Source organism: Gigantopelta aegis, chromosome 4, assembly GCF_016097555.1.
Source record: "Gigantopelta aegis isolate Gae_Host chromosome 4, Gae_host_genome, whole genome shotgun sequence".
NCBI classification, from domain to species: Eukaryota; Metazoa; Mollusca; class Gastropoda; order Neomphalida; family Peltospiridae; genus Gigantopelta; species Gigantopelta aegis.
The window spans coordinates 118,857,455-118,877,776 of record NC_054702.1 but is presented as its reverse complement, the minus strand read 5'-3'; the positions used below and the strand labels follow the sequence as shown (position 1 = coordinate 118,877,776).

Sequence of the window (20,322 nt, the reverse complement as noted above, 5' to 3'; positions counted from 1 at the left end):
TCTGACAGTTCAAACACGGGGAAGTCCCTCTGATTACCTGTGTTAATCTCACCTTACTAATAATAAACTCATTCACTTTGTCTGACAGTTCAAACACGGGGAAGTCCCTCTGATTACCTGTGTTAATCTCACCTTACTAATAATAAACTCATTCACTTTGTCTGACAGTTCAAACACGGGGAAGTCCCTCTGATTACCTGTGTTAATCTCACCTTACTAATAATAAACTCATTCACTTTGTCTGACAGTTCAAACACGGGGAAGTCCCTCTGATTACCTGTGTTAATCTCACCTTACTAATAATAAACTCATTCACTTTGTCTGACAGTTCAAACACGGGGAAGTCCCTCTGATTACCTGTGTTAATCTCACCTTACTAATAATAAACTCATTCACTTTGTCTGACAGTTCAAACACGGGGAAGTCCCTCTGATTACCTGTGTTAATCTCACCTTACTAATAATAAACTCATTCACTTTGTCTGACAGGTTAATATCATCAGTTAGTGTGTTTAATCTTCATATTACATGGTTAATATCATCAGTTATTACATGGTTAATATCAGTTAATTTTACACTATATACAATTTGATGATTATTCATTAGGCTATCATAAATTTACTTCAGATTTAAACTTGGTATCAGACTGGGCAGACAAATGTCAAGTTAGGTCTTCACCTGAGAAAACAGAATTTATTACCTTTTCTAGGAAACTTTATACACTAATTCAACCAAATCTACATTTACAAGTTCAAAATTAAAACATGTCAATAACTGTCTCTATGGAGTCATTAGTGATGTAAATTTAATACAAGTATGTTTAAGTTTGACATTTTTGTGCATTAGTCACTGATGTAGATAGATGTTCAAAGGTTAATTGGTCTGCTAATGTAGAATGTTCTTTCATTCATCCATCTAAATAATTAATTCATTCAGTGGCAATCATTCTACAAATGTATTCAGGTATGAGGTCACTGCCATTCTACATCTGATACTAAAAATAACCCTAATGATAAGAACCTTTTTAGCAGGTGATATAGCAGCTACGTCCTCGCTGGTTGTGACGTTGTCACTGTGGTCGCTGTTGCTGGGTGAGTCACTGCTCTCGTAGTCGGAGGTGATGTTGAAGCGTTTCAGTGTCGAGTACTCGACGTCTTTGTTACTCGCCGCCACCGGCGATGCGTGCGACTCCTCCTGCAGGCCTTCCTTCACGAGTGGACTCATGGGCCGCGTCAGCTCGCTGCGAGTTGGACTCATCACGTTCTCGAGTGACGCAGCCATGCTCTTGCGTGACGACAGGCGTCGCTGGTAGCTCTGGGCGCTGGGAGGGTTGGCTAAGGAAAACGAGCGTGATTTTGGAATTGTTAACACCACTGCTGTGTTAGAGCTGGGTGACGGACTGTTGCTCCGACTGCCTGTGGGACTGGAGCCCGGGGTTCCCTCCCTTGAGTGGCGGAAGCTAGCACTGCGTATCCTACATGGCTCAGGCTCCAGAGTGGGCATCCCCGTGGCAGTGGTTGTGGTCGTCCACGTGCTCGACGACATTCGACGAATCAGACTCGGCGGCAAACTCCGACGTAATCGCTGAACAACAAACAAACATTGTGGTTATTTTAGAAAATTTGTTTCTAATTTTCATTATTATTCATACTTACCTAGTGCTAGCACAACAAATATGCTATTCAACCTGAGTCATACCTACACACTGCAGAATTCTCTCCCTTGCCGGATATGCGCAATGCTATCCTTGCACGGGCTACCTGTAACTTCATTCTCGGTTCAAAGTCCACCCACCGAGGGAAAGCCTCATAGGGGTGGGTGGGAGGTATAGTTTGTTGTGCTAGCACTAGGTAAGTATGAATAATAATGAAAATTAGAAACAAATTTTCTAATAGTCTTATTCAACTTACTGTGCTAGCACAACAAATATGCTATAACGGACGTGCAATGACACCGTTAGAGCACGTGAATTCAACATTAATGGGAGGAGGTAAGAAAATAGAGGACTTACCCGTACCCAAAAAGCTCCTTTGAAGTAATGACATGGAGATAGGACGAACCACGACATACGGTAACAAGGAGTCAAAAAACTTTTGGGAATAAAAAGGGGCTTCCCAAAAGAAAAACTCATCCCCATGAAAGGGAGGAAAAACATCTCCCCAGGGAGAGGAAATGGTAGACAACACTACAAAAAACCCCATCCCTCAGAAAAGGGTGGAGTGTTAAACATGTCCGAAGCGTGAATCGATGGCAGTCGGACGGAAAAGAGGTCGACCCCTTTCCGTTGCCCTGCGCACAGACACGACATGTTGAGCCGCAATGACTGTCTGGATCCTACGCGTACCGTCAGGACCAACCGCCATATCCCGGAAATAGAAACGGTCAAAAGTGTGCCGTCCTTTCCAAACCCCTGCATTCATGACCTTTATAATATCTAAAGAGTCATGAAAATTCAGGGAAGCAGAAATGGCTCGGATCTCATGTGGTTTAACAGAGAAATTCCGTAACACATGATCACCCGCCATCTCATATGCTAGCTTGATGGTAGCTGCTATCCATCGAGACAAAGCATTTTTTGTGACATCACCCGGCCTAATGGTATAAGAAATAAACAATCTCTTTTTACCCTGCCGCCGGTTTTTCGTACGCTGCAAATAATACTTCAATGCTCTCACCGGGCAAAGAAGTCTATCCGAGTTATCAGATGACAGTGTACGAGATAAACTGTGAATGACAGTAGGTGGAAACTCTTCCCCTGGAGACTGGTTTTTAGCAACAAAGATAGGGTCGGTACGTAAAGTGACAGACCCGTCCGAATTGTAATCAACCAAATCATGCAAAAAAGCATGTATCTCACTGATCCGACGACAAGCTGCCAGTGAAACCAGAAACAGTCTTCCATGTCAAGGCACGAAGACTAGCAAACCTCAACGGCTCATAAGGCGCACCCTTAAGAGCATGCAACACCAGAAAGACATTCCATTTCGGAATAATGGAAGGTCGTTCAACCGTGGATTGTAATGATTTAAGTAAATCATGCAACACCAAGTTGGTAGAAAAGTCACGACATCCACACTGTTTAAGAGTAGTGAAAATCGCAGCTCTGTGACTTTTCACTGTCGTGACTTTAAGTTTCCTTTCTTGGACCAACGCCAGAAAGTACTCCGCTAAATCGTTGACAGTAGGCGATAAGGGATCGAAATCCCGTGCGTTCGCCCAACGAACCCACATACGCCAGTGACACTGATAAACCGACTCGGTAGAATTGCGCTTTGCTGAAGAGACGAGATGCGCAATTCTTGTCGAAAAACCTCTGCGTCGCAAGGAAGCCCTGATAACCTCCACGCGTGAAACCGGAAGACCTCCGGCTTCGGATGCCACACCGTCTGACTCAGTCGCTGGCTGAGTAGATCGGACAACACTGGTAATCGGAATGGGACTGCCACTAACAGTGACAGGAGCTGTGGAAACCAGGGCTGCGCCACCCACAGAGGAGCTATCAACGTCACGTGACAAGGTTCTTGGACCACTTTGGTCAACACCTTGCCGAGTAAGACAGGAGGAGGGAAGGCATAAAAATCCAGTCCCGTCCAATCCATACTTAACGCGTCGTACTCCAACGCCAATGTGTCCGGTACCGGGGACACGAACACCGGCAATTGGTTGTTCAACCGTGTGGCAAACATGTCCACCTGTGGACTGCCCCACACCCGAAGAACCGCTGCGACCACCCCTTTGTTCAACATCCACTCCGTCTGAACAGGGGTATGTCGACTGAGGGCATCTGCTAACACATTCACCGATGAAGGAATGTGTTTCGCCCACAGAGTGGTCCCTAGTTGGTCGCAGAATTCCAAAATCGCAAGAGCTTTGCGACCCAAAGTCTCCGATTTGGTTCCACCCCAACGATTGAGATATGCCACTACCGACGTATTGTCGCATCTCAACAGAATTCGACGGTGTCGAAGAACACACCGGAAATGAAGACAGGCACGATGCACTGCCTCCATCTCCAAACAGTTGATATGAAGCTTCCTCTCGGAGAGATTCCATACCCCTGAAATGTGTTGATCCAACAGATGCGCCCCGTACCCGTGCAGCGACGCATCCGTGAACAGGATCAGATCCGGAGCAGGGGGGTGCAACGGAACCGATAGGGACATGCACTTGTCCGACAGGCACTCCTGTATCGGATGAGTGAACCATGGGCCCAGAGGCACTATCGTGTCCCAATTGTGACCGTCCCACCGTGGGGACAAATGCCACTGGAGTGGTCGTTTGAATCGTCTGAACCGCACGATCAATGAGGCCAGAGATTCGAGGTGGCCCAACACCACGTGGAGAGATCGTACCGTAGTACTTTGCTCCCCCATCAAACGTCGCGCCGACGTTTGGAAATTGTGGACACGCGCATCGGTGGGACGAACCGACGCTACCACAAGATCGAAGACCACTCCGAGATATGTGAAAATCTGAGCCGGCGTTAACTCCGATTTCACCCAATTGGGAATAAAACCCAATTGGAGGATCGTGTCCAAAACCAACCCGACATTGGTCTGACACTCCTGTTGCGACGAAGCTGGGATCAACCAATCGTCCAGATAGGTATGCATTCGAACCCCTAACAAATGAACATGACCTACCACCGCTTTTACCACACGTGTAAAAGCATGGGGACTCGTCGCCAAACCGAACGGAAGCACACGAAACTCGTACGCTTTCCCGTCGAACAGGAAGCGCAGAAACTTCCAAAACGCCTTGTGCACCGGGACATGGAGGTATGCGTCTTTCAGATCGATCGACACAGCCCACTCCCCAATTTGAAGCAGGTTCCGGACCGAATGAACCGTTTCCATTTTCATGGAAGGAACATCGACGTAGACGTTCAGTGGCTTCAAATTTAGGATTGGTCTCCATTCCCCATTTTTCTTCCGGGCGAAGAAAAGATGAGAATAAAATCCCGGAGTGTCCAGACTGACTCTCTGGATGGCCCCTTTGTCGAGAAACTCGGCAATCATACTCTCCACTAAAACGCGCCGATCCGCGGACGGTAACGGCGGCATTCTCGGAGTGGAAGTAAGAGGGGGGCTCGAAGAAAAGGGTATTTTGTAACCGTGTCGAACGACCGACAGAACCCAGGGGTCGAGACCAGGCAGCTTGCACCAATTTCGAAGGAAATGGCGGAGCCTGCCCCCCACGGGTATGTTTGCTAACGGTACCTCCGAAAGCAACTGCCGATCGTTCACGTACCCTCACCCCAACCGCTTACCACCCGTAGGCGCAACGCCTTTGGTGGACTGAGAACGGAACGCAGTACGACGTTTGCGTCCTCGCTTAGCGGAAGACGGGTTGTTACCTGGTTGCCTCCTAGTGTCAGGAACCCTAGGGATCTGAGCCGACTGTAAAAAAGCAGCCTTTTTTACAGGAGGAGGCTTGAACCCCGAAAACGTGGACCGACGTTTACCAGAGGTTGAGGGTCGAGTGTTCGGGACTGGTCGCGACAAATCCTTGTCTAGGACAATATTAAAATCGGGACCGAAAAGTAAATTTTCCCGTACCGAACGTGTACGAAAAAACGTCTTCGCAACGTTTGACGCACTCAAACCCGCCAGGTAATGGTCACGCCGTAACAAAAGACTGTTCGCAAACAATCGGCCAGATAACTGAGCGATATGCTTAGAGGCTTTTGACGCAGCCTCCAAACAGCCTTTCGCCATCGCGGGAAGGCTCTCGACAGCCTTATCCAAGCCAAATAGGAACGTACCTAAATGGTTATTAACCTGGAACATCGACTTAGCCAGCCGTTCGAACGATTCCAGATCCGCGATTGGCAATGACACATGCGGCGATGGGGAACAAGCGGCTCGGACACTAGCGGGAACGACCGCCGGATGTTCGAGAAAATCCGCCCCCAACGTCTCATAGGAGTCGGCACGAAAAATGCGCGCTCCCGTTAGGATTTTCCCCGTAGGCAGTGCCGTTGGGTACTCATCAACACCCACTCCCAGGATACGATCACTGCCAGTGATCAACACATCAATGTCACAAAGTGAACTGTGCGCCTCCTGTGCAAGTGGTAAACCCGACTCCTCACGAGGAGTGACCAAATTCAAAGAACGGTTCCCGAAGGAGACACCCTTGAATGTAGGCTGGGCCTCAACCTGAGGTATAGCGTCCCCGCATACCTGTCGGACCTGGTCCCTGACAAAAGCCAGAACCGCCGGATAATCGCACTCCTCCTCTACTTCCGAACCGAAGTGAGAGAGAGCTGGGTCAGCGACAGAATCCGGTCCAACCGACGCTTCCTCTGAAGCCAGGTCACTGTCCACTGGATCCCGAAGATCGATATGGACTCCTCCCCCTAATCGAGACGCCCCTGGGGCAGCGTCTCCCGAGACGGAAACAATAGGAACCGAACGACAATCCCTAACTGCATCGTCAAACTGCTGTCGAGACGCAGTTTCTGCTGGTTTTGGCGGAAAACCAGGGGGGGGGGGGAATGGGAATGGGAGCCGCACCCGTCGGTCCCGTCTGCGAAAGCAATGATCCCAACTGAGGCGAAGCGTTCAAAAATTCCACAAAACTCCGAAACAACGTTTCCTGAAAGCCTAACGGTCGTTCCTGCGCCAAGTGCGGAACGGTCGGAGTTTGCGGCCACAGAGTACCCCCAACCGAGGGGTATCTGCGCGAACCTCGTCCTCTATCGAGTAAAGTCGAAGAGGTAGGGACCAAAGACGGTGCAAACTGTGAGGAGATGTCCGTTGCTACCGAAGTCACCGGACCCTTGGGGTAAACATATGCAAACGGAGGACCCAAACGGGATGAGTCCTCCACCCAACGGTAAACATCGGTCGGGATGCCATCAGAGACGGATCCCGGCATCGGAACAACTGGCTCAGTTCGAAGCAAACTGGCAGAACTCTCCTCGGGCCTTGAGAATGCTGAGGTGCCGAAGCGACTGTCAGCAATCGAAGGCAAAGTCGGGGCCACCTGCTCTGCGGACGAAGCAGTGGACCTATGCACAACGGAGTGCATGTGCTCGGTAACCGATGAAGTCGTCAAAACCGGTGCCGCGACGACTCCACCCTGCCCCCCTTCTGTTTGTAAAGGTAACCGTAACGACGATGGCGACGCCCGCGACGAAGCCACACAAACAGAAGAAGGCGCCGTCACTAACGAAGACGGCTCACGTACCACGGTCACAATAGGAGCCCGGGGGGGGCGCTCCCGAAGTATCTGTAACTGTACTCGTAACACGGACCGAAGAAGAAACACCCTTGTGTTTCCCCCCTTTCCGGACACTTTTAGAAGTGTCTACAGACTTATGGGACCTACCCACTAAGTCCGACTTGCCGACTACTGCCGAAGCAGACGACAAGATTTTGCTGGTACCCGAAACCTGAGTCTGCGAACCGAACCGAACCCACTGGTCAGGAGACCACGTGGCGCAGATCTCACACTGACGGTCTTGAGAACAAGACCGACAGTCCGGACACAACACGTGTGTGTCTTTACGTCGTAAAAGAAATGGACAACCATCTCGCGCACAAACTTTCCGTGCGCTAGCTGTCAACGAACTCGCGTCGGACATGGTAAATTCAACACAGAATTCCCAACTACCAACCGTATGTCAAGTTCAACCAAAAAAACAAACACAAAATTACAAGTAAAGAAAACTTTTTGCCAAAGCTTAACAGGTGTTAACAGGTGGACTGCAGAATTGAGAATGAAGTTACAGGTAGCCCGTGCAAGGATAGCATTGCGCATATCCGGCAAGGGAGAGAATTCTGCAGTGTGTAGGTATGACTCAGGTTGAATAGCATATTTGTTGTGCTAGCACAGTAAGTTGAATAAGACTATTAACATCTTATTTTTAACATCATACACATCAATTCTCTTAACAAGATTTTACAAATAATATTTAGCAATCTTTAATATATATTAATGTGGAATATGGTTATTCCACCCTGTAAGAGTACATAATTTGTCATCAGAAATGAGACTTGCCAAGTTAGTGACATCAAATTATGCACAAGAGGGTTGAATATCCCTATCCCACATCGGTACATCAATCATTAGTTTTCTCCCATGAAACTGATAAATAAGACATTTAATACAAACATGAATAAGAAAAGTTTTTAAATTTTTTTTACAACAAAATACTCATTATCTGTGGAAAAATCACATTTCAAAATGGTGTATATTAAAAGTGAAAACCTTAGTTTTAAGATTTATGCAATTAATAAATGTAACTTTATTTTAATCATTAAAATTGTAATATGAGTTGTAATGTTTATGTTGGCAGTGAAGATTTTGTCATCAGGAAATCTCTGTCTATGATTGCTTCATAAAACTCTGTCGTAAACTGGGAATATCAATCTGAAAATGTTTAACAAGAAAATAAATTAAGTAGCTGGAAAAGCATTCCTGTGATTTGATATTTTGAACTTTTAAGAGCATTATTTACAGTCAAAAGGTCCGTGTTACATCATATAAGACAACAGTCTTAAAATTCATTGTATCCACATGGGTTGACATCAGCAATGAAATTTGAATTTATGGAAGAAAATGCTTTACTAACTTTCATAATGTCACAAATGATTTTTGTTGTCAAACTGGTCCATAAAGAGAGATAATAATGGGTATTCCATTGTATAACTAATAAGCATTAAATCTCATGTACCAAACTGGTTGAAAAACACATTCACATAATGTTGTGATTCAATCAACAGTAATGGGAATATGTATATATACAAAACCTGTTTGTTCAAAGTATGTATTTGCACACATTTTAAAAAGCTACATAATGACAAGAAAAAGCTGAGTGTTGTACAAATTCTACAATGTGTGATGAAAATCAATAACTTGTAACTAATCATAAGCAAAGTGAAATTGAATCTGAAATGTAACCTTGACTTCCAACATGATGACAATTAGGACGTTTTATGTTGAAAGACCAAGTCATATACAATTCCACTCGAGATCAATATGGGATATTTTACAAAGATCAGTGTAAATGGCTGTGTGTACTGGCCAGTGATACAGAATTCAAGGTGCTCAATGATGGGAGGAAGGCTGGCTTATCAGGCTAGAATGGTAAATAATGGGAGGAGGAACTAGGGTACCACTAGTACGATTCCCTCCACATTTCCTGTTATTGTGCTCAGATGGCTGAAACTGTGGTATTTGTACACATCAACCTCTAAATGTTCTAGGGAAACCATCTGTTGGCCATCACACCGACAGCTAGCCAGTATCACACCACTTGTAGTGGGAGTGGTATTTGGTGGGAGTGTGGTGTATGGTGGTGAGTGTGGTGTATGGTTGGCATGTGGTGTATGATGGGAGTGTGGTGTATGGTGGGAGTGTGGTGTATGGTTGGCATGTGGTGTATGGTTGGCATGTGGTGTATGGTTGGCATGTGGTGTATGGTGGAAGTGTGATGTATGATGAGTGTGTGGTGTATGGTTGGTATGTGGTGTATGGTGGAAGTGTGGTGTATGGTTGGCATGTGGTGTATGGTGGGAGTGTGATGTATGGTGAGAGTGTGGTGTATGGTTGGCATGTGGTGTATGGTTGGCATGTGGTGTATGGTTGGCATGTGGTGTATGGTGGGTGTGTGATGTATGGTGAGAGTGTGGTGTATGGTTGGCATGTGGTGTATGGTGACAGTGGTGTATGGTTGGCATGGCATGTGGTGTATGGTGGGGTGTGGTGTATGGAGGGAGTGTGGTGTATGGTGGGGAGTGGAGCTGAAGTAGTGGCAGTGTGCTGGAAGGGTAGAATATGATGTGAGACTATAGTATGGTGGGAGTGGTGTATGGTGGGAGTGGTGAATGGTGGAAGTGTGGTGTATGGTGGGAGTGTGGTGTATGGTTGGCATGTGATGTATGGTGGAAGTGTGATGTATGATGAGTGTGTGGTGTATGGTTGGCATGTGGTGTATGGTGAGTGTGGTGTATGGTTGGCATGACATGTGGTGTGTGGTGGGAGTGTGGTGTATGGAGAGAGTGGGAGTGTGGTGTATGGTGAGAGTGTGGTGTATGGTGAGAGTGTGGTGTATGGTGAGAGTGTGGTGTATGGTTGGCATGTGGTGTATGGTTGGCATGGCATGTGGTGTATGGTGGGGGTGTGGTGTATGGTGGGGGTGTGGTATATGGAGGGAGTGGGAGTGTGGTGTATGGTGGGAGTGTGGTGTATGGTGGGAATGTGTTATATGGTGGGGGTGTGTTGTATGGTGAGGATGTGGTGTATGGTGGGAGTGTGGTGTATGGTGGGAGTGTGGTGTATGGTGGGAGTGTGGTGTATGGAGGGAGTGGGAGTGTGGTGTGTGGGAGTGTGGTGTATGGAGGGAGTGGGAGTGTAGTGTATGGTGGGAATGTGGTGTATGGTGGGAGTGTGGTGTATGGTGGGAGTGTGGTGTATGGTTGGCATGTGATGTATGGTGGAAGTGTGATGTATGATGAGTGTGTGGTGTATGGTTGGCATGTGGTGTATGGTGAGTGTGGTGTATGGTTGGCATGGCATGTGGTGTATGGTGGGAGTGTGGTGTATGGAGGGAGTGGGAGTGTGGTGTATGGTGGGAGTGTGGTGTATGGTGTGGGTGTGGTGTATGGTGGGAATGTGTTGTATGGTGGTGGTGTGGTGTATGGTGGGAATGTGGTGTATGGTGGGAGTGTGGTGTATGGTGGGAGTGTGGTGTATGGTGGGAGTGTGGTGTATGGAGGGAGTGGGAGTGTGGTGCATGGTGGGAGTGTGGTGTATGGAGGGAGTGTGAGTGTGGTGTATGGTGGGAGTGTGGTGTATGGTGGTGGTGGTGGTGGTGGTGGTGGGGGGGGTGATGTATGGTGTGGTGTGTGGTGTATGGTGTGGTGTGTGGTGTATGGTGGGGTGTGTGGTGTATGGTGGGGTGTGTGGTGTATGTGAGAGTGTGGTGTATGTTAGGATATTGGGAGGCTGCATTAAAAGGTGCTGTAATGCCGGATGGATGCACAATAGTGTATTTTATCAAAATAGCACACATTTGTTAGTCTTAGAGACATCCATATTTTTCACAAATATATCTTTATAGTACACATATTTGTATTTAATATGACAATAACGTGTCACTATATTAACTACTGTGTGCTGTTACAAATGTGACATTAACATGTCTCACTATATTCACTACTGTGTGTTGTTACAAATGTGACATTAACATGTGTCACTATATTAACTACTGTGTGCTGTTACAAATATGCCATTAAGATGTGTCACTATTTCACAACTCTGTGCTGTTACAAATGTGACATTAACATGTGTCACTGTATTTACTACTGTGTTACAAGACGTGCCATCAGCGTGTGTCACTATATTCACTACTCTGTTAACATGTGTCACTGTATTTACTACTGTGTTACAAGACGTGCCATCAACGTGTGTCACTATATTCACTACTCTATTAACATGTGTCACTGTATTTACTACTGTGTTACAAGACGTGCCATCAGCGTGTGTCACTATATCCACTACTCTATTAACATGTGTCACTGTATTTACTACTGTGTTACAAGACGTGCCAGCAGCGTGTCACTATATCCACTACTCTATTAACATGTGTCACTGTATTTACTACTGTGTTACAAGACGTGCCAGCAGCGTGTCACTATATTCACTACTGTATTAACATGTGTCACTGTATTCAGCGTGTGTGACGAACCTTTGGCAGTGAGGAGGGCCGCTCCCCGGTGTAGGGACTCTCCTCGGTGTCTGAGCCATACGAGGACGACTCGGTCAGCGAGACGAGCGGGCTCACTTTGGGTTTGTGGGTGGCTGCGTGGTTGTCCGTCGGCTTGAGCAGGTTGCTGACCGCGCGCAGGCCACTCACGATGTGGGGGGGAACGTTGGCGTCGGCCAGCATGTCCATGATCAGACCGTGAGCCTCGCCGATAATCGCTGACTCGTACCCCGCAGACGAACTCTGAAAACAAACACAGGGGGCATTAGTACAGTACAATTATAATTATTATCATTATTATTATTATTATTATCATGCTAACGAACTCTGAAAACAAACACAGGGGGCATTAGTACAGTACAATTATAATTATTATCATTATTATTAATTATTATTATTATCATGCTAACGAACTCTGAAAACAAACACAGGGGGCATTAGTACAGTACAATTATAATTATTATTATTATTAATTATCATTATTATTATGCTAACGAGCTCTGAAAACAATCACAGGGGGCATTAGTACAGTACAATTATAATTATTATCATCATCATAATTATTAAGTATCATGCTAACGAACTCTGAAAACAAACACAGGGGGCATTAGTACAGTACAATTATAATTATTATCATTATTATTAATTATTATTATTATCATGCTAACGAACTCTGAAAACAAACACAGGGGGCATTAGTACAGTACAATTATAATTATTATTATTATTAATTATCATTATTATCATGCTAACGAGCTCTGAAAACAAACATCCGTCTTAGTACAGCAGAATTATTATTATTAATGATCATTATTATTATTATGGTGATAAGCTCTGAAAACAAACATCCGTCTTTAGTACAGCGGAATTATTATTATTAATTATCATTATTATTATTATGGTGATAAGCTCTGAAAACAAACATCCGTCTTAATAACAATCTTGATGTAAATAATAATTTGAAGTGAAAACTTTCATGAAAATCTTGATCTTAAGTTAAGATGATGCTATCTGGTAAATGAAAAGAAAGGAAGAAAAACATAGCTACAACTGACCAATTAAAGATAAATCTAAATGATGAAACCACAATGACCGTATCTCTGCACATAGCAGAGTCGAATGGGCATTTGGCAAAATAGTGGTTGTTTCTATGAATCTTTATCTAAAGTGCCTCGTCTATAGAAGGATAGCAACTCCTAAGGAGGTTGTTTACTGGAGATAGCAAAAATTTTCAATTTTGCTTGTTTCTTGTCATACGTACCATGATGACTAAGAGCTTTAAGTTCAAATCTTGCAGCTGACTGTGCAGCATTATATGAAAAGCATCACAGTCTGTATGTTGCACTCAGAAAATAGTATCTAACAATTAATTATAACTATGTTATTAATAAGGTACATACGTAAACACATTTTTGTTTTGTGATATTCTGATTAAACAAAGCAAATTTTTCATGTTTTTGCAAAATAAAATGTATATGATGTTTCTTGCACTTGGTTCATGTTTGTCATTTACAAGTTGCTTGGATATCTCCTTCTTCTGTAACTACCATGGTATTGGCCTCATTAAAAATAGCAAACTAACAAGTGAACATCACCAACGCTAGTAACTCTTAATGTATTCCCTATTAACCAATATGGTTTCCACAGCAACTACGAACACAGGTATGTTTCAGCATACTGGTGAGATTGGAGGATAACAATTTTAAAATGTTTGCTTAAAGACTCCCGACAACTGGGATGGCTCGAATAAATCATTGCACTCCCTATGATCACTAAGATGGCTTGAGTTGATCATTGCACTCCCGATCACTGAGATGGCTTGAGTTGATCATTGCACTCCCGATCACTGAGATGGCTTGAGTTGATCATTGCACTCCCGATCACTGAGATGGCTTGAGTTGATCATTGCACTCCCGATCACTGAGATGGCTTGAGTTGATCATTGCTCTCCCTATGATCACTGAGATGGCTTGAGTTGATCATTGCACTCCCTATGATCACTGAGATGGCTTGTGTTGATCATTGCACTCCCGATGATCACTGAGATGGCTTGAGTTGATCATTGCTCTCCCTATGATCACTGAGATGGCTTGAGTTGATCATTGCTCTCCCTATGATCACTGAGATGGCTTGAGTTGATCATTGCACTTCCGATGATCACTAAGATGGCTTGAGTTGATCATTGCACTTCCGATGATCACTGAGATGGCTTGAGTTGATCATTGCTCTCCCTATGATCACTGAAATGGCTTGAGTTGATCATTGCTCTCCCGATGATCACTGAGATGGCTTGAGTTGATCATTGCTCTCCCGATGATCACTGAGATGGCTTGAGTTGATCATTGCACTCCCGATGATCACTGAGATGGCTTGAGTTGATCATTGCTCTCCCTATGATCACTGAGATGGCTTAAGTTGATCATTGCACTCCCGATGATCACTGAGATGGCATGAGTTGATCATTGCTCTCCCTATGATCACTGAGATGGCTTGAGTTGATCATTGCTCTCCCTATGATCACTGGGATGGCTTGAGTTGATCATTGCTCTCCCGATGATCACTGAGATGGCTTGAGTTAATCATTGCACTCCCGATGATCACTAAGATGGCTTGAGTTGATCATTGCACTCCCAATCACTCAGATGGCTTGAGTTGATCATTGCACTCCCGATCACTCAGATGGCTTGAGTTGATCATTGCACTCCCGATCACTGAGATGGCTTGAGTTGATCATTGCTCTCCCTATGATCACTGAGATGGCTTGAGTTGATCATTGCACTCCCTATGATCACTGAGATGGCTTGTGTTGATCATTGCACTCCCGATGATCACTGAGATGGCTTGAGTTGATCATTGCTCTCCCTATGATCACTGAGATGGCTTGAGTTGATCATTGCTCTCCCTATGATCACTGAGATGGCTTGAGTTGATCATTGCACTTCCGATGATCACTAAGATGGCTTGAGTTGATCATTGCACTTCCGATGATCACTGAGATGGCTTGAGTTGATCATTGCTCTCCCTATGATCACTGAAATGGCTTGAGTTGATCATTGCTCTCCCGATGATCACTGAGATGGCTTGAGTTGATCATTGCTCTCCCGATGATCACTGAGATGGCTTGAGTTGATCATTGCACTCCCGATGATCACTGAGATGGCTTGAGTTGATCATTGCTCTCCCTATGATCACTGAGATGGCTTAAGTTGATCATTGCACTCCCGATGATCACTGAGATGGCATGAGTTGATCATTGCTCTCCCTATGATCACTGAGATGGCTTGAGTTGATCATTGCTCTCCCTATGATCACTGGGATGGCTTGAGTTGATCATTGCTCTCCCGATGATCACTGAGATGGCTTGAGTTAATCATTGCACTCCCGATGATCACTAAGATGGCTTGAGTTGATCATTGCACTCCCAATCACTCAGATGGCTTGAGTTGATCATTGCACTCCCGATCACTCAGATGGCTTGAGTTGATAATTCTACTCCTGATGATCACTCAGATGGCTTGAGTTGATCATTGCACTCCCGATCACTCAGATGGCTTGAGTTGATTATTCTACTCCTGATAAGTGATCATTGCTGGAGTTGATCATTGCACTCCCAATGATCACTCAGATGGCTTGAGTTGATCATTGCACTCCCAATCACTCAGATGGCTTGAGTTGATCATTGCACTCCCGATCACTCAGATGGCTTGAGTTGATAATTCTACTCCTGATGATCACTCAGATGGCTTGAGTTGATCATTGCACTCCCGATCACTCAGATGGCTTGAGTTGATCATTGATCATTCCACTCCTGATCACTCAGATGGCTTGAGTTGATCATTCCACTACCGGATTACTGAGATGGCTTAAGGACTTCCGATCACTGAGATGGCTTAAGTTGATCACTGCACTGACTAAATGAGCTACTGGACCTCAGAAGTGAAAACAGACCGTTGACAGGGTCAAGCTGCCACACACTTGCCCATACATGACCTTTGATAACACTGGGACTGAGTGACGGCTAGTGGTGTAGGAACAAGTGAGTCAATGAGTCGTTATTCGTGAAGGCAAATGATGCAGATTACCATCATTTTATACACATTGCTTTTAATTGCACATCTGGATCCGAGCACTCGACATCAGCACTAATGAACACGGTCCCAGTGTAGAGGCCGTCTCCAACATGTACACAATGTGTGAACACTGCTGAAGTACACACCATGTAATGAGACCAGAGTGTACTTGACGACACATCAATGGGGGTCTCATTAGGGCTGTACGGTCTCAATGCAATGCAAATATCAATGCAACAGACCATTTTATACATTGTCACACTGAAACACACAATTTATACATGATTATTACAAAGATCATAGCAACAGCCGATTATAGATATTGCCACAGTGAAACACACAAAGATCAAAGCAACAGCCGATTATAGATATTGCCACAGTGAAACACACAAACATCAAAGCAACAGCCGATTATAGATATTGTCACAGTGAAACACACAAAGATCAAAGCAACAGAAGATTATAGATATTGTCACAGTGAAACACACAAAGATCAAAGCAACAGCTGATTATAGATATTGTCACAGTGAAACACACAAAGATCAAAGCAACAGCCGATTATAGATATTGTCACAGTGAAACACACAAAGATCAAAGCAACAGCCGATTATAGATATTGTCACAGTGAAACACAAAAATCAAAGCAACAGCAGATTATAGATATCATCACAGTGAAACACACAAAGAAACACACAAAGATCAAAGCAACAGCCAATTATAGATATTGTCACAGTGAAACACACAAAGAAACACACAAAGATCAAAGCAACAGCCGATTATAGATATTGTCACAGTGAAACACACAAAGATCAAAGCAACAGCCAATTATAGATATTGTCACAGTGAAACACACAAAGATCAAAGCAACAGCTGATTATAGATATTGTCACGGTGAAACACACAAAGATCAAAGCAACAGCCGATTATAGATATTGTCACAGTGAAACACACAAAGATCAAAGCAACAGCCGATTATAGATATTGTCACAGTGAAACACACAAAGATCAAAGCAACAGCTGATTATAGATATTGTCACAGTGAAACACACAAAGAAACACACAAAGATCAAAGCAACAGCTGATTATAGATATTGTCATGGTGAAACACACAAACATCAAAGCAACAGCCAATTATAGATATTGTCACAGTGAAACACACAAAGATCAAAGCAACAGCCGATTATAGATATTGTCACAGTGAAACACACAAAGAAACACACAAAGATCAAAGCAACAGCTGATTATAGATATTGTCACAGTGAAACACACAAAGATCAAAGCAACAGCCGATTATAGATATTGTCACAGTGAAACACACAAAGATCAAAGCAACAGCCGATTATAGATATTGTCACAGTGAAACACACAAAGATCAAAGCAACAGCCGATTATAGATATTGTCACAGTGAAACACACAAAGATCAAAGCAACAGCCGATTATAGATATTGTCATGGTGAAACACACAAAGATCAAAGCAACAGCCGATTATAGATATTGTCACAGTGAAACACACAAAGATCAAAGCAACAGCTGATTATAGATATTGTCATAGTGAAACACACTACCGTATATCTTCGCCTGTAAGTCGACCCTGCCTATAAGTCGACCTCCCTTTCTTTGGTAATAAAATCAGCTACTTTTGCTTTGACCCGCTTATAAGTCGACCCAGTTTCTGTGGCAAGTTGTTCTTGACATTACTAAATGATGACAAACATATCATTCTTATTATAAGGTTGTGGTACAAGATTTTCGCTTCACAAACAACAACCGTCGCCATACTTATTTTGTTACTGAAAGTATTTCCTCCATATCAGTATGAGCACCCTCTGAAGTATGTTACGTTTTATAGTAACGTAAAACATTGTTTTCATTTGAAGCTAAATGTATGTAAACAAATACAACAAACAAGTTGGGTTTTTTTATATTTACATTTTTACTACAGTTTTTTTTTTAATAACATTTCATAATTACAACATTCAATATTAAATGCAATAAAATGGTGTCCAATTTCAAAATAAACAATTGTCAAAAAAGTACAAAAATAGCGTCTGTTGTATTTACCGTTGAATCATTAATCAAACGCACAATCACTCGGTGACCAACCCCAGAAATCCTCATCCTCACTGTCCGACTCACCAAACAAGGTTTCGAACTCAGCCAGCGCCATGTTGTCCTGGTACAGATCGTCATCCTCTTGGGTTTCTTCCCCAGCTTCCTGGACTGATTCTGTTTCAGCTGAACTGCCCGTTCCCACCAAGTCATTGTAGAGTTCATCGTCCTCCGTACCATCTAAGGCATTTGAAATGCCACACTTCAGAAACGATTTTCTTACCATTTCATCCGGAATATCGTCCCATGCTTTCTTCACCCATCCACATACAACTTCAATTCCTGGGCGCTTCAAATTCCCTCCCTTTGTGAATTGTTTGGTTCCTTCTACCATCCATTCATTCCACTGTGTCCTCATGTTGCACTTAAATGGCTTGTTTAAGCATACATCTAGCGGTTGCAAAAGAGAAGTCGTTCCTGCGGGGATGACTGCTTGATGTGTTTTCATGCTTCGTAACTTCTTCTTGATGCTGTCCATCAAATGAACAGAAACATGTCCCAAACCAACAGCAACGGGCGATTCAACAGTACCCCGGGCCTTTTATTCCACACATCCATCAGCCACTGGTGAAGAATTTCCTCATCGACCCATCCCTTTGGCTGTGCGGCTATGAGAACACCTGGCGTCTTTTCCTTTGGCAGAGTTTTCCTTTTGAAAATCACCATGGGTTTTAACTTAGTTCCGTCTGCCAAACAGGCCAAAACAACAGTGAAATGGGATTTCTCTGCACCACATGTCTTAATAGACACTGTTTTTTCACCTTTCACGTGGACAGTTGAATTTGCGGGCATGTCAAAAAACATCGGTGTTTCGTCCATATTACCAATACTCTGCAGTGAATACAACATATTTTTCCTATCGTCAATCACAAACTTGTGAAACTTTTCCACTTTGTCGTTGACGTCTTTGGGCAACTTCTGCGCGATGTGTGTTCTTTGACGCAGTGCAAGTCCGTGTCGATTCATGAATCGTGTACACCATCCTGCTGAAGCTTTGAAGTCCGATGTTTGTTCGGCAAACTTGTCACTTTTAGAAAGAGTTAGGGCCTTGATGCGTACAGACGTCCGTGTTACGATGTAACCACTTTCGTGGCAATAAAAAACGGTATACAAATAGCTGTGACGATCGAGGAATGAATAAAGTAATATTTTATGTATATATAAATTATATCCAAATTAATTTGTGTAATTGTAATTGATTACTGCACCAATAAAACATGCCGGTGTTGCCTAATTAATATTCATTAGGTTGGTAAGTAATTGATTACTGCGCCAATGAAACAAGCCGGGTTTGCGTATTTAATATTCATTAGGATGGCCTCGTTTTCATTGGTATCGGAATCACACGAAGTATTGTTTTGGGAGCAGGAAGTTATGCAATGCACGAGTTCTTACTACCGGCCCCGCCATATCACTGGCTGAGTATTAAAACAAAGATCGATTTGCCTGTGTTGTTTTAACATTAAAAAACACACCGACTTCACTACCTTCAAGTTGACCGGATTATGACCCTATGTCACTATCTGTAGATAGTATTGTAAGCCACCTAATTAACCTCTTCTCATGTCTTTTGGTTCAGAGACGGGTGCGTTTGTTTACCGATACGCACTAAGCGGCTTTGTAAAAACAACAATAATGGATGACAATAATCAAATAATGTTTTATTAGAACCTTTTATTACAGTGAATAAACATTAAAGGTACCGTATTTGACCGGAAATAAGCCCAGGGGGCCAAGACAACTCATTGTGAGCTTAGCATGGGGTGGGCTTATTCCCAGACAAGGGGCCAGTTTTGTTGAGAAAAAAAGAAGATAATAATTAAAATAAATAATAATAATTAAATGAACTAGGAAGAAAACAAAAAACGTTCAGTAGCATATCTATTAATTAGTGTTCCATTTGTTATTAATAAATAATAATTGTTTATTAATTAAATTGTGGGTTTTTTACTAGTATCTAATTATCAGAAACACACCTTCTATGTTACAATTACTTACCAGTGAGGTTTATTTACATCCAAAATTTAATGCTGAGAAGACTTAAAACAACATCAATTAACAACAAACTCAATAACGTATACACGTTTCTGACACAGGCAGCCAGCTTACACTACAAAAAATTGTCAATCTAAGGTCATTGTTCTTAGCCAATCAGAATATGGTATTTGCTTAATTAGCATTAACTGCGGACCCAGTGTGGTGGTAAAAATAGACATTGGTTTTTAGTTCATACTTGGGCTTGGATACTTCAAAGAAATACTGCAGGCATGAAATTGAAAACAATGTTACACACTGTTATTGTTAGACTGCTAAATCTCACTGGTGGTAAAATATTGTGTTACATTTGTGTTTAATTATCTGCATGAGGTATGACCTTTTAAATGAAGTTGGGGGTGGGCTTATTTACGAATGAGGGCCTAATTTCTT

The 20,322-nt window shown here is 43.5% G+C and overlaps 1 protein-coding gene across 1 annotated transcript in view; it reads right to left on the bottom strand.

Annotated features, from left to right (window-relative positions):
* The window catches only part of LOC121370224 (cGMP-inhibited 3',5'-cyclic phosphodiesterase A-like), a 218,294-nt gene that overhangs the window by 28,075 nt on the left and 169,897 nt on the right, over positions 1-20,322 (bottom strand). The window contains exons 2-3 of the mRNA XM_041495346.1: positions 11,698-11,958; positions 1,020-1,583 (exon numbers count right to left, since the gene is read on the bottom strand). Of these exons, the coding sequence (XP_041351280.1) occupies positions 1,020-1,583; positions 11,698-11,958 (825 nt within the window). The remainder of the gene's footprint in view (positions 1-1,019; positions 1,584-11,697; positions 11,959-20,322) is intronic.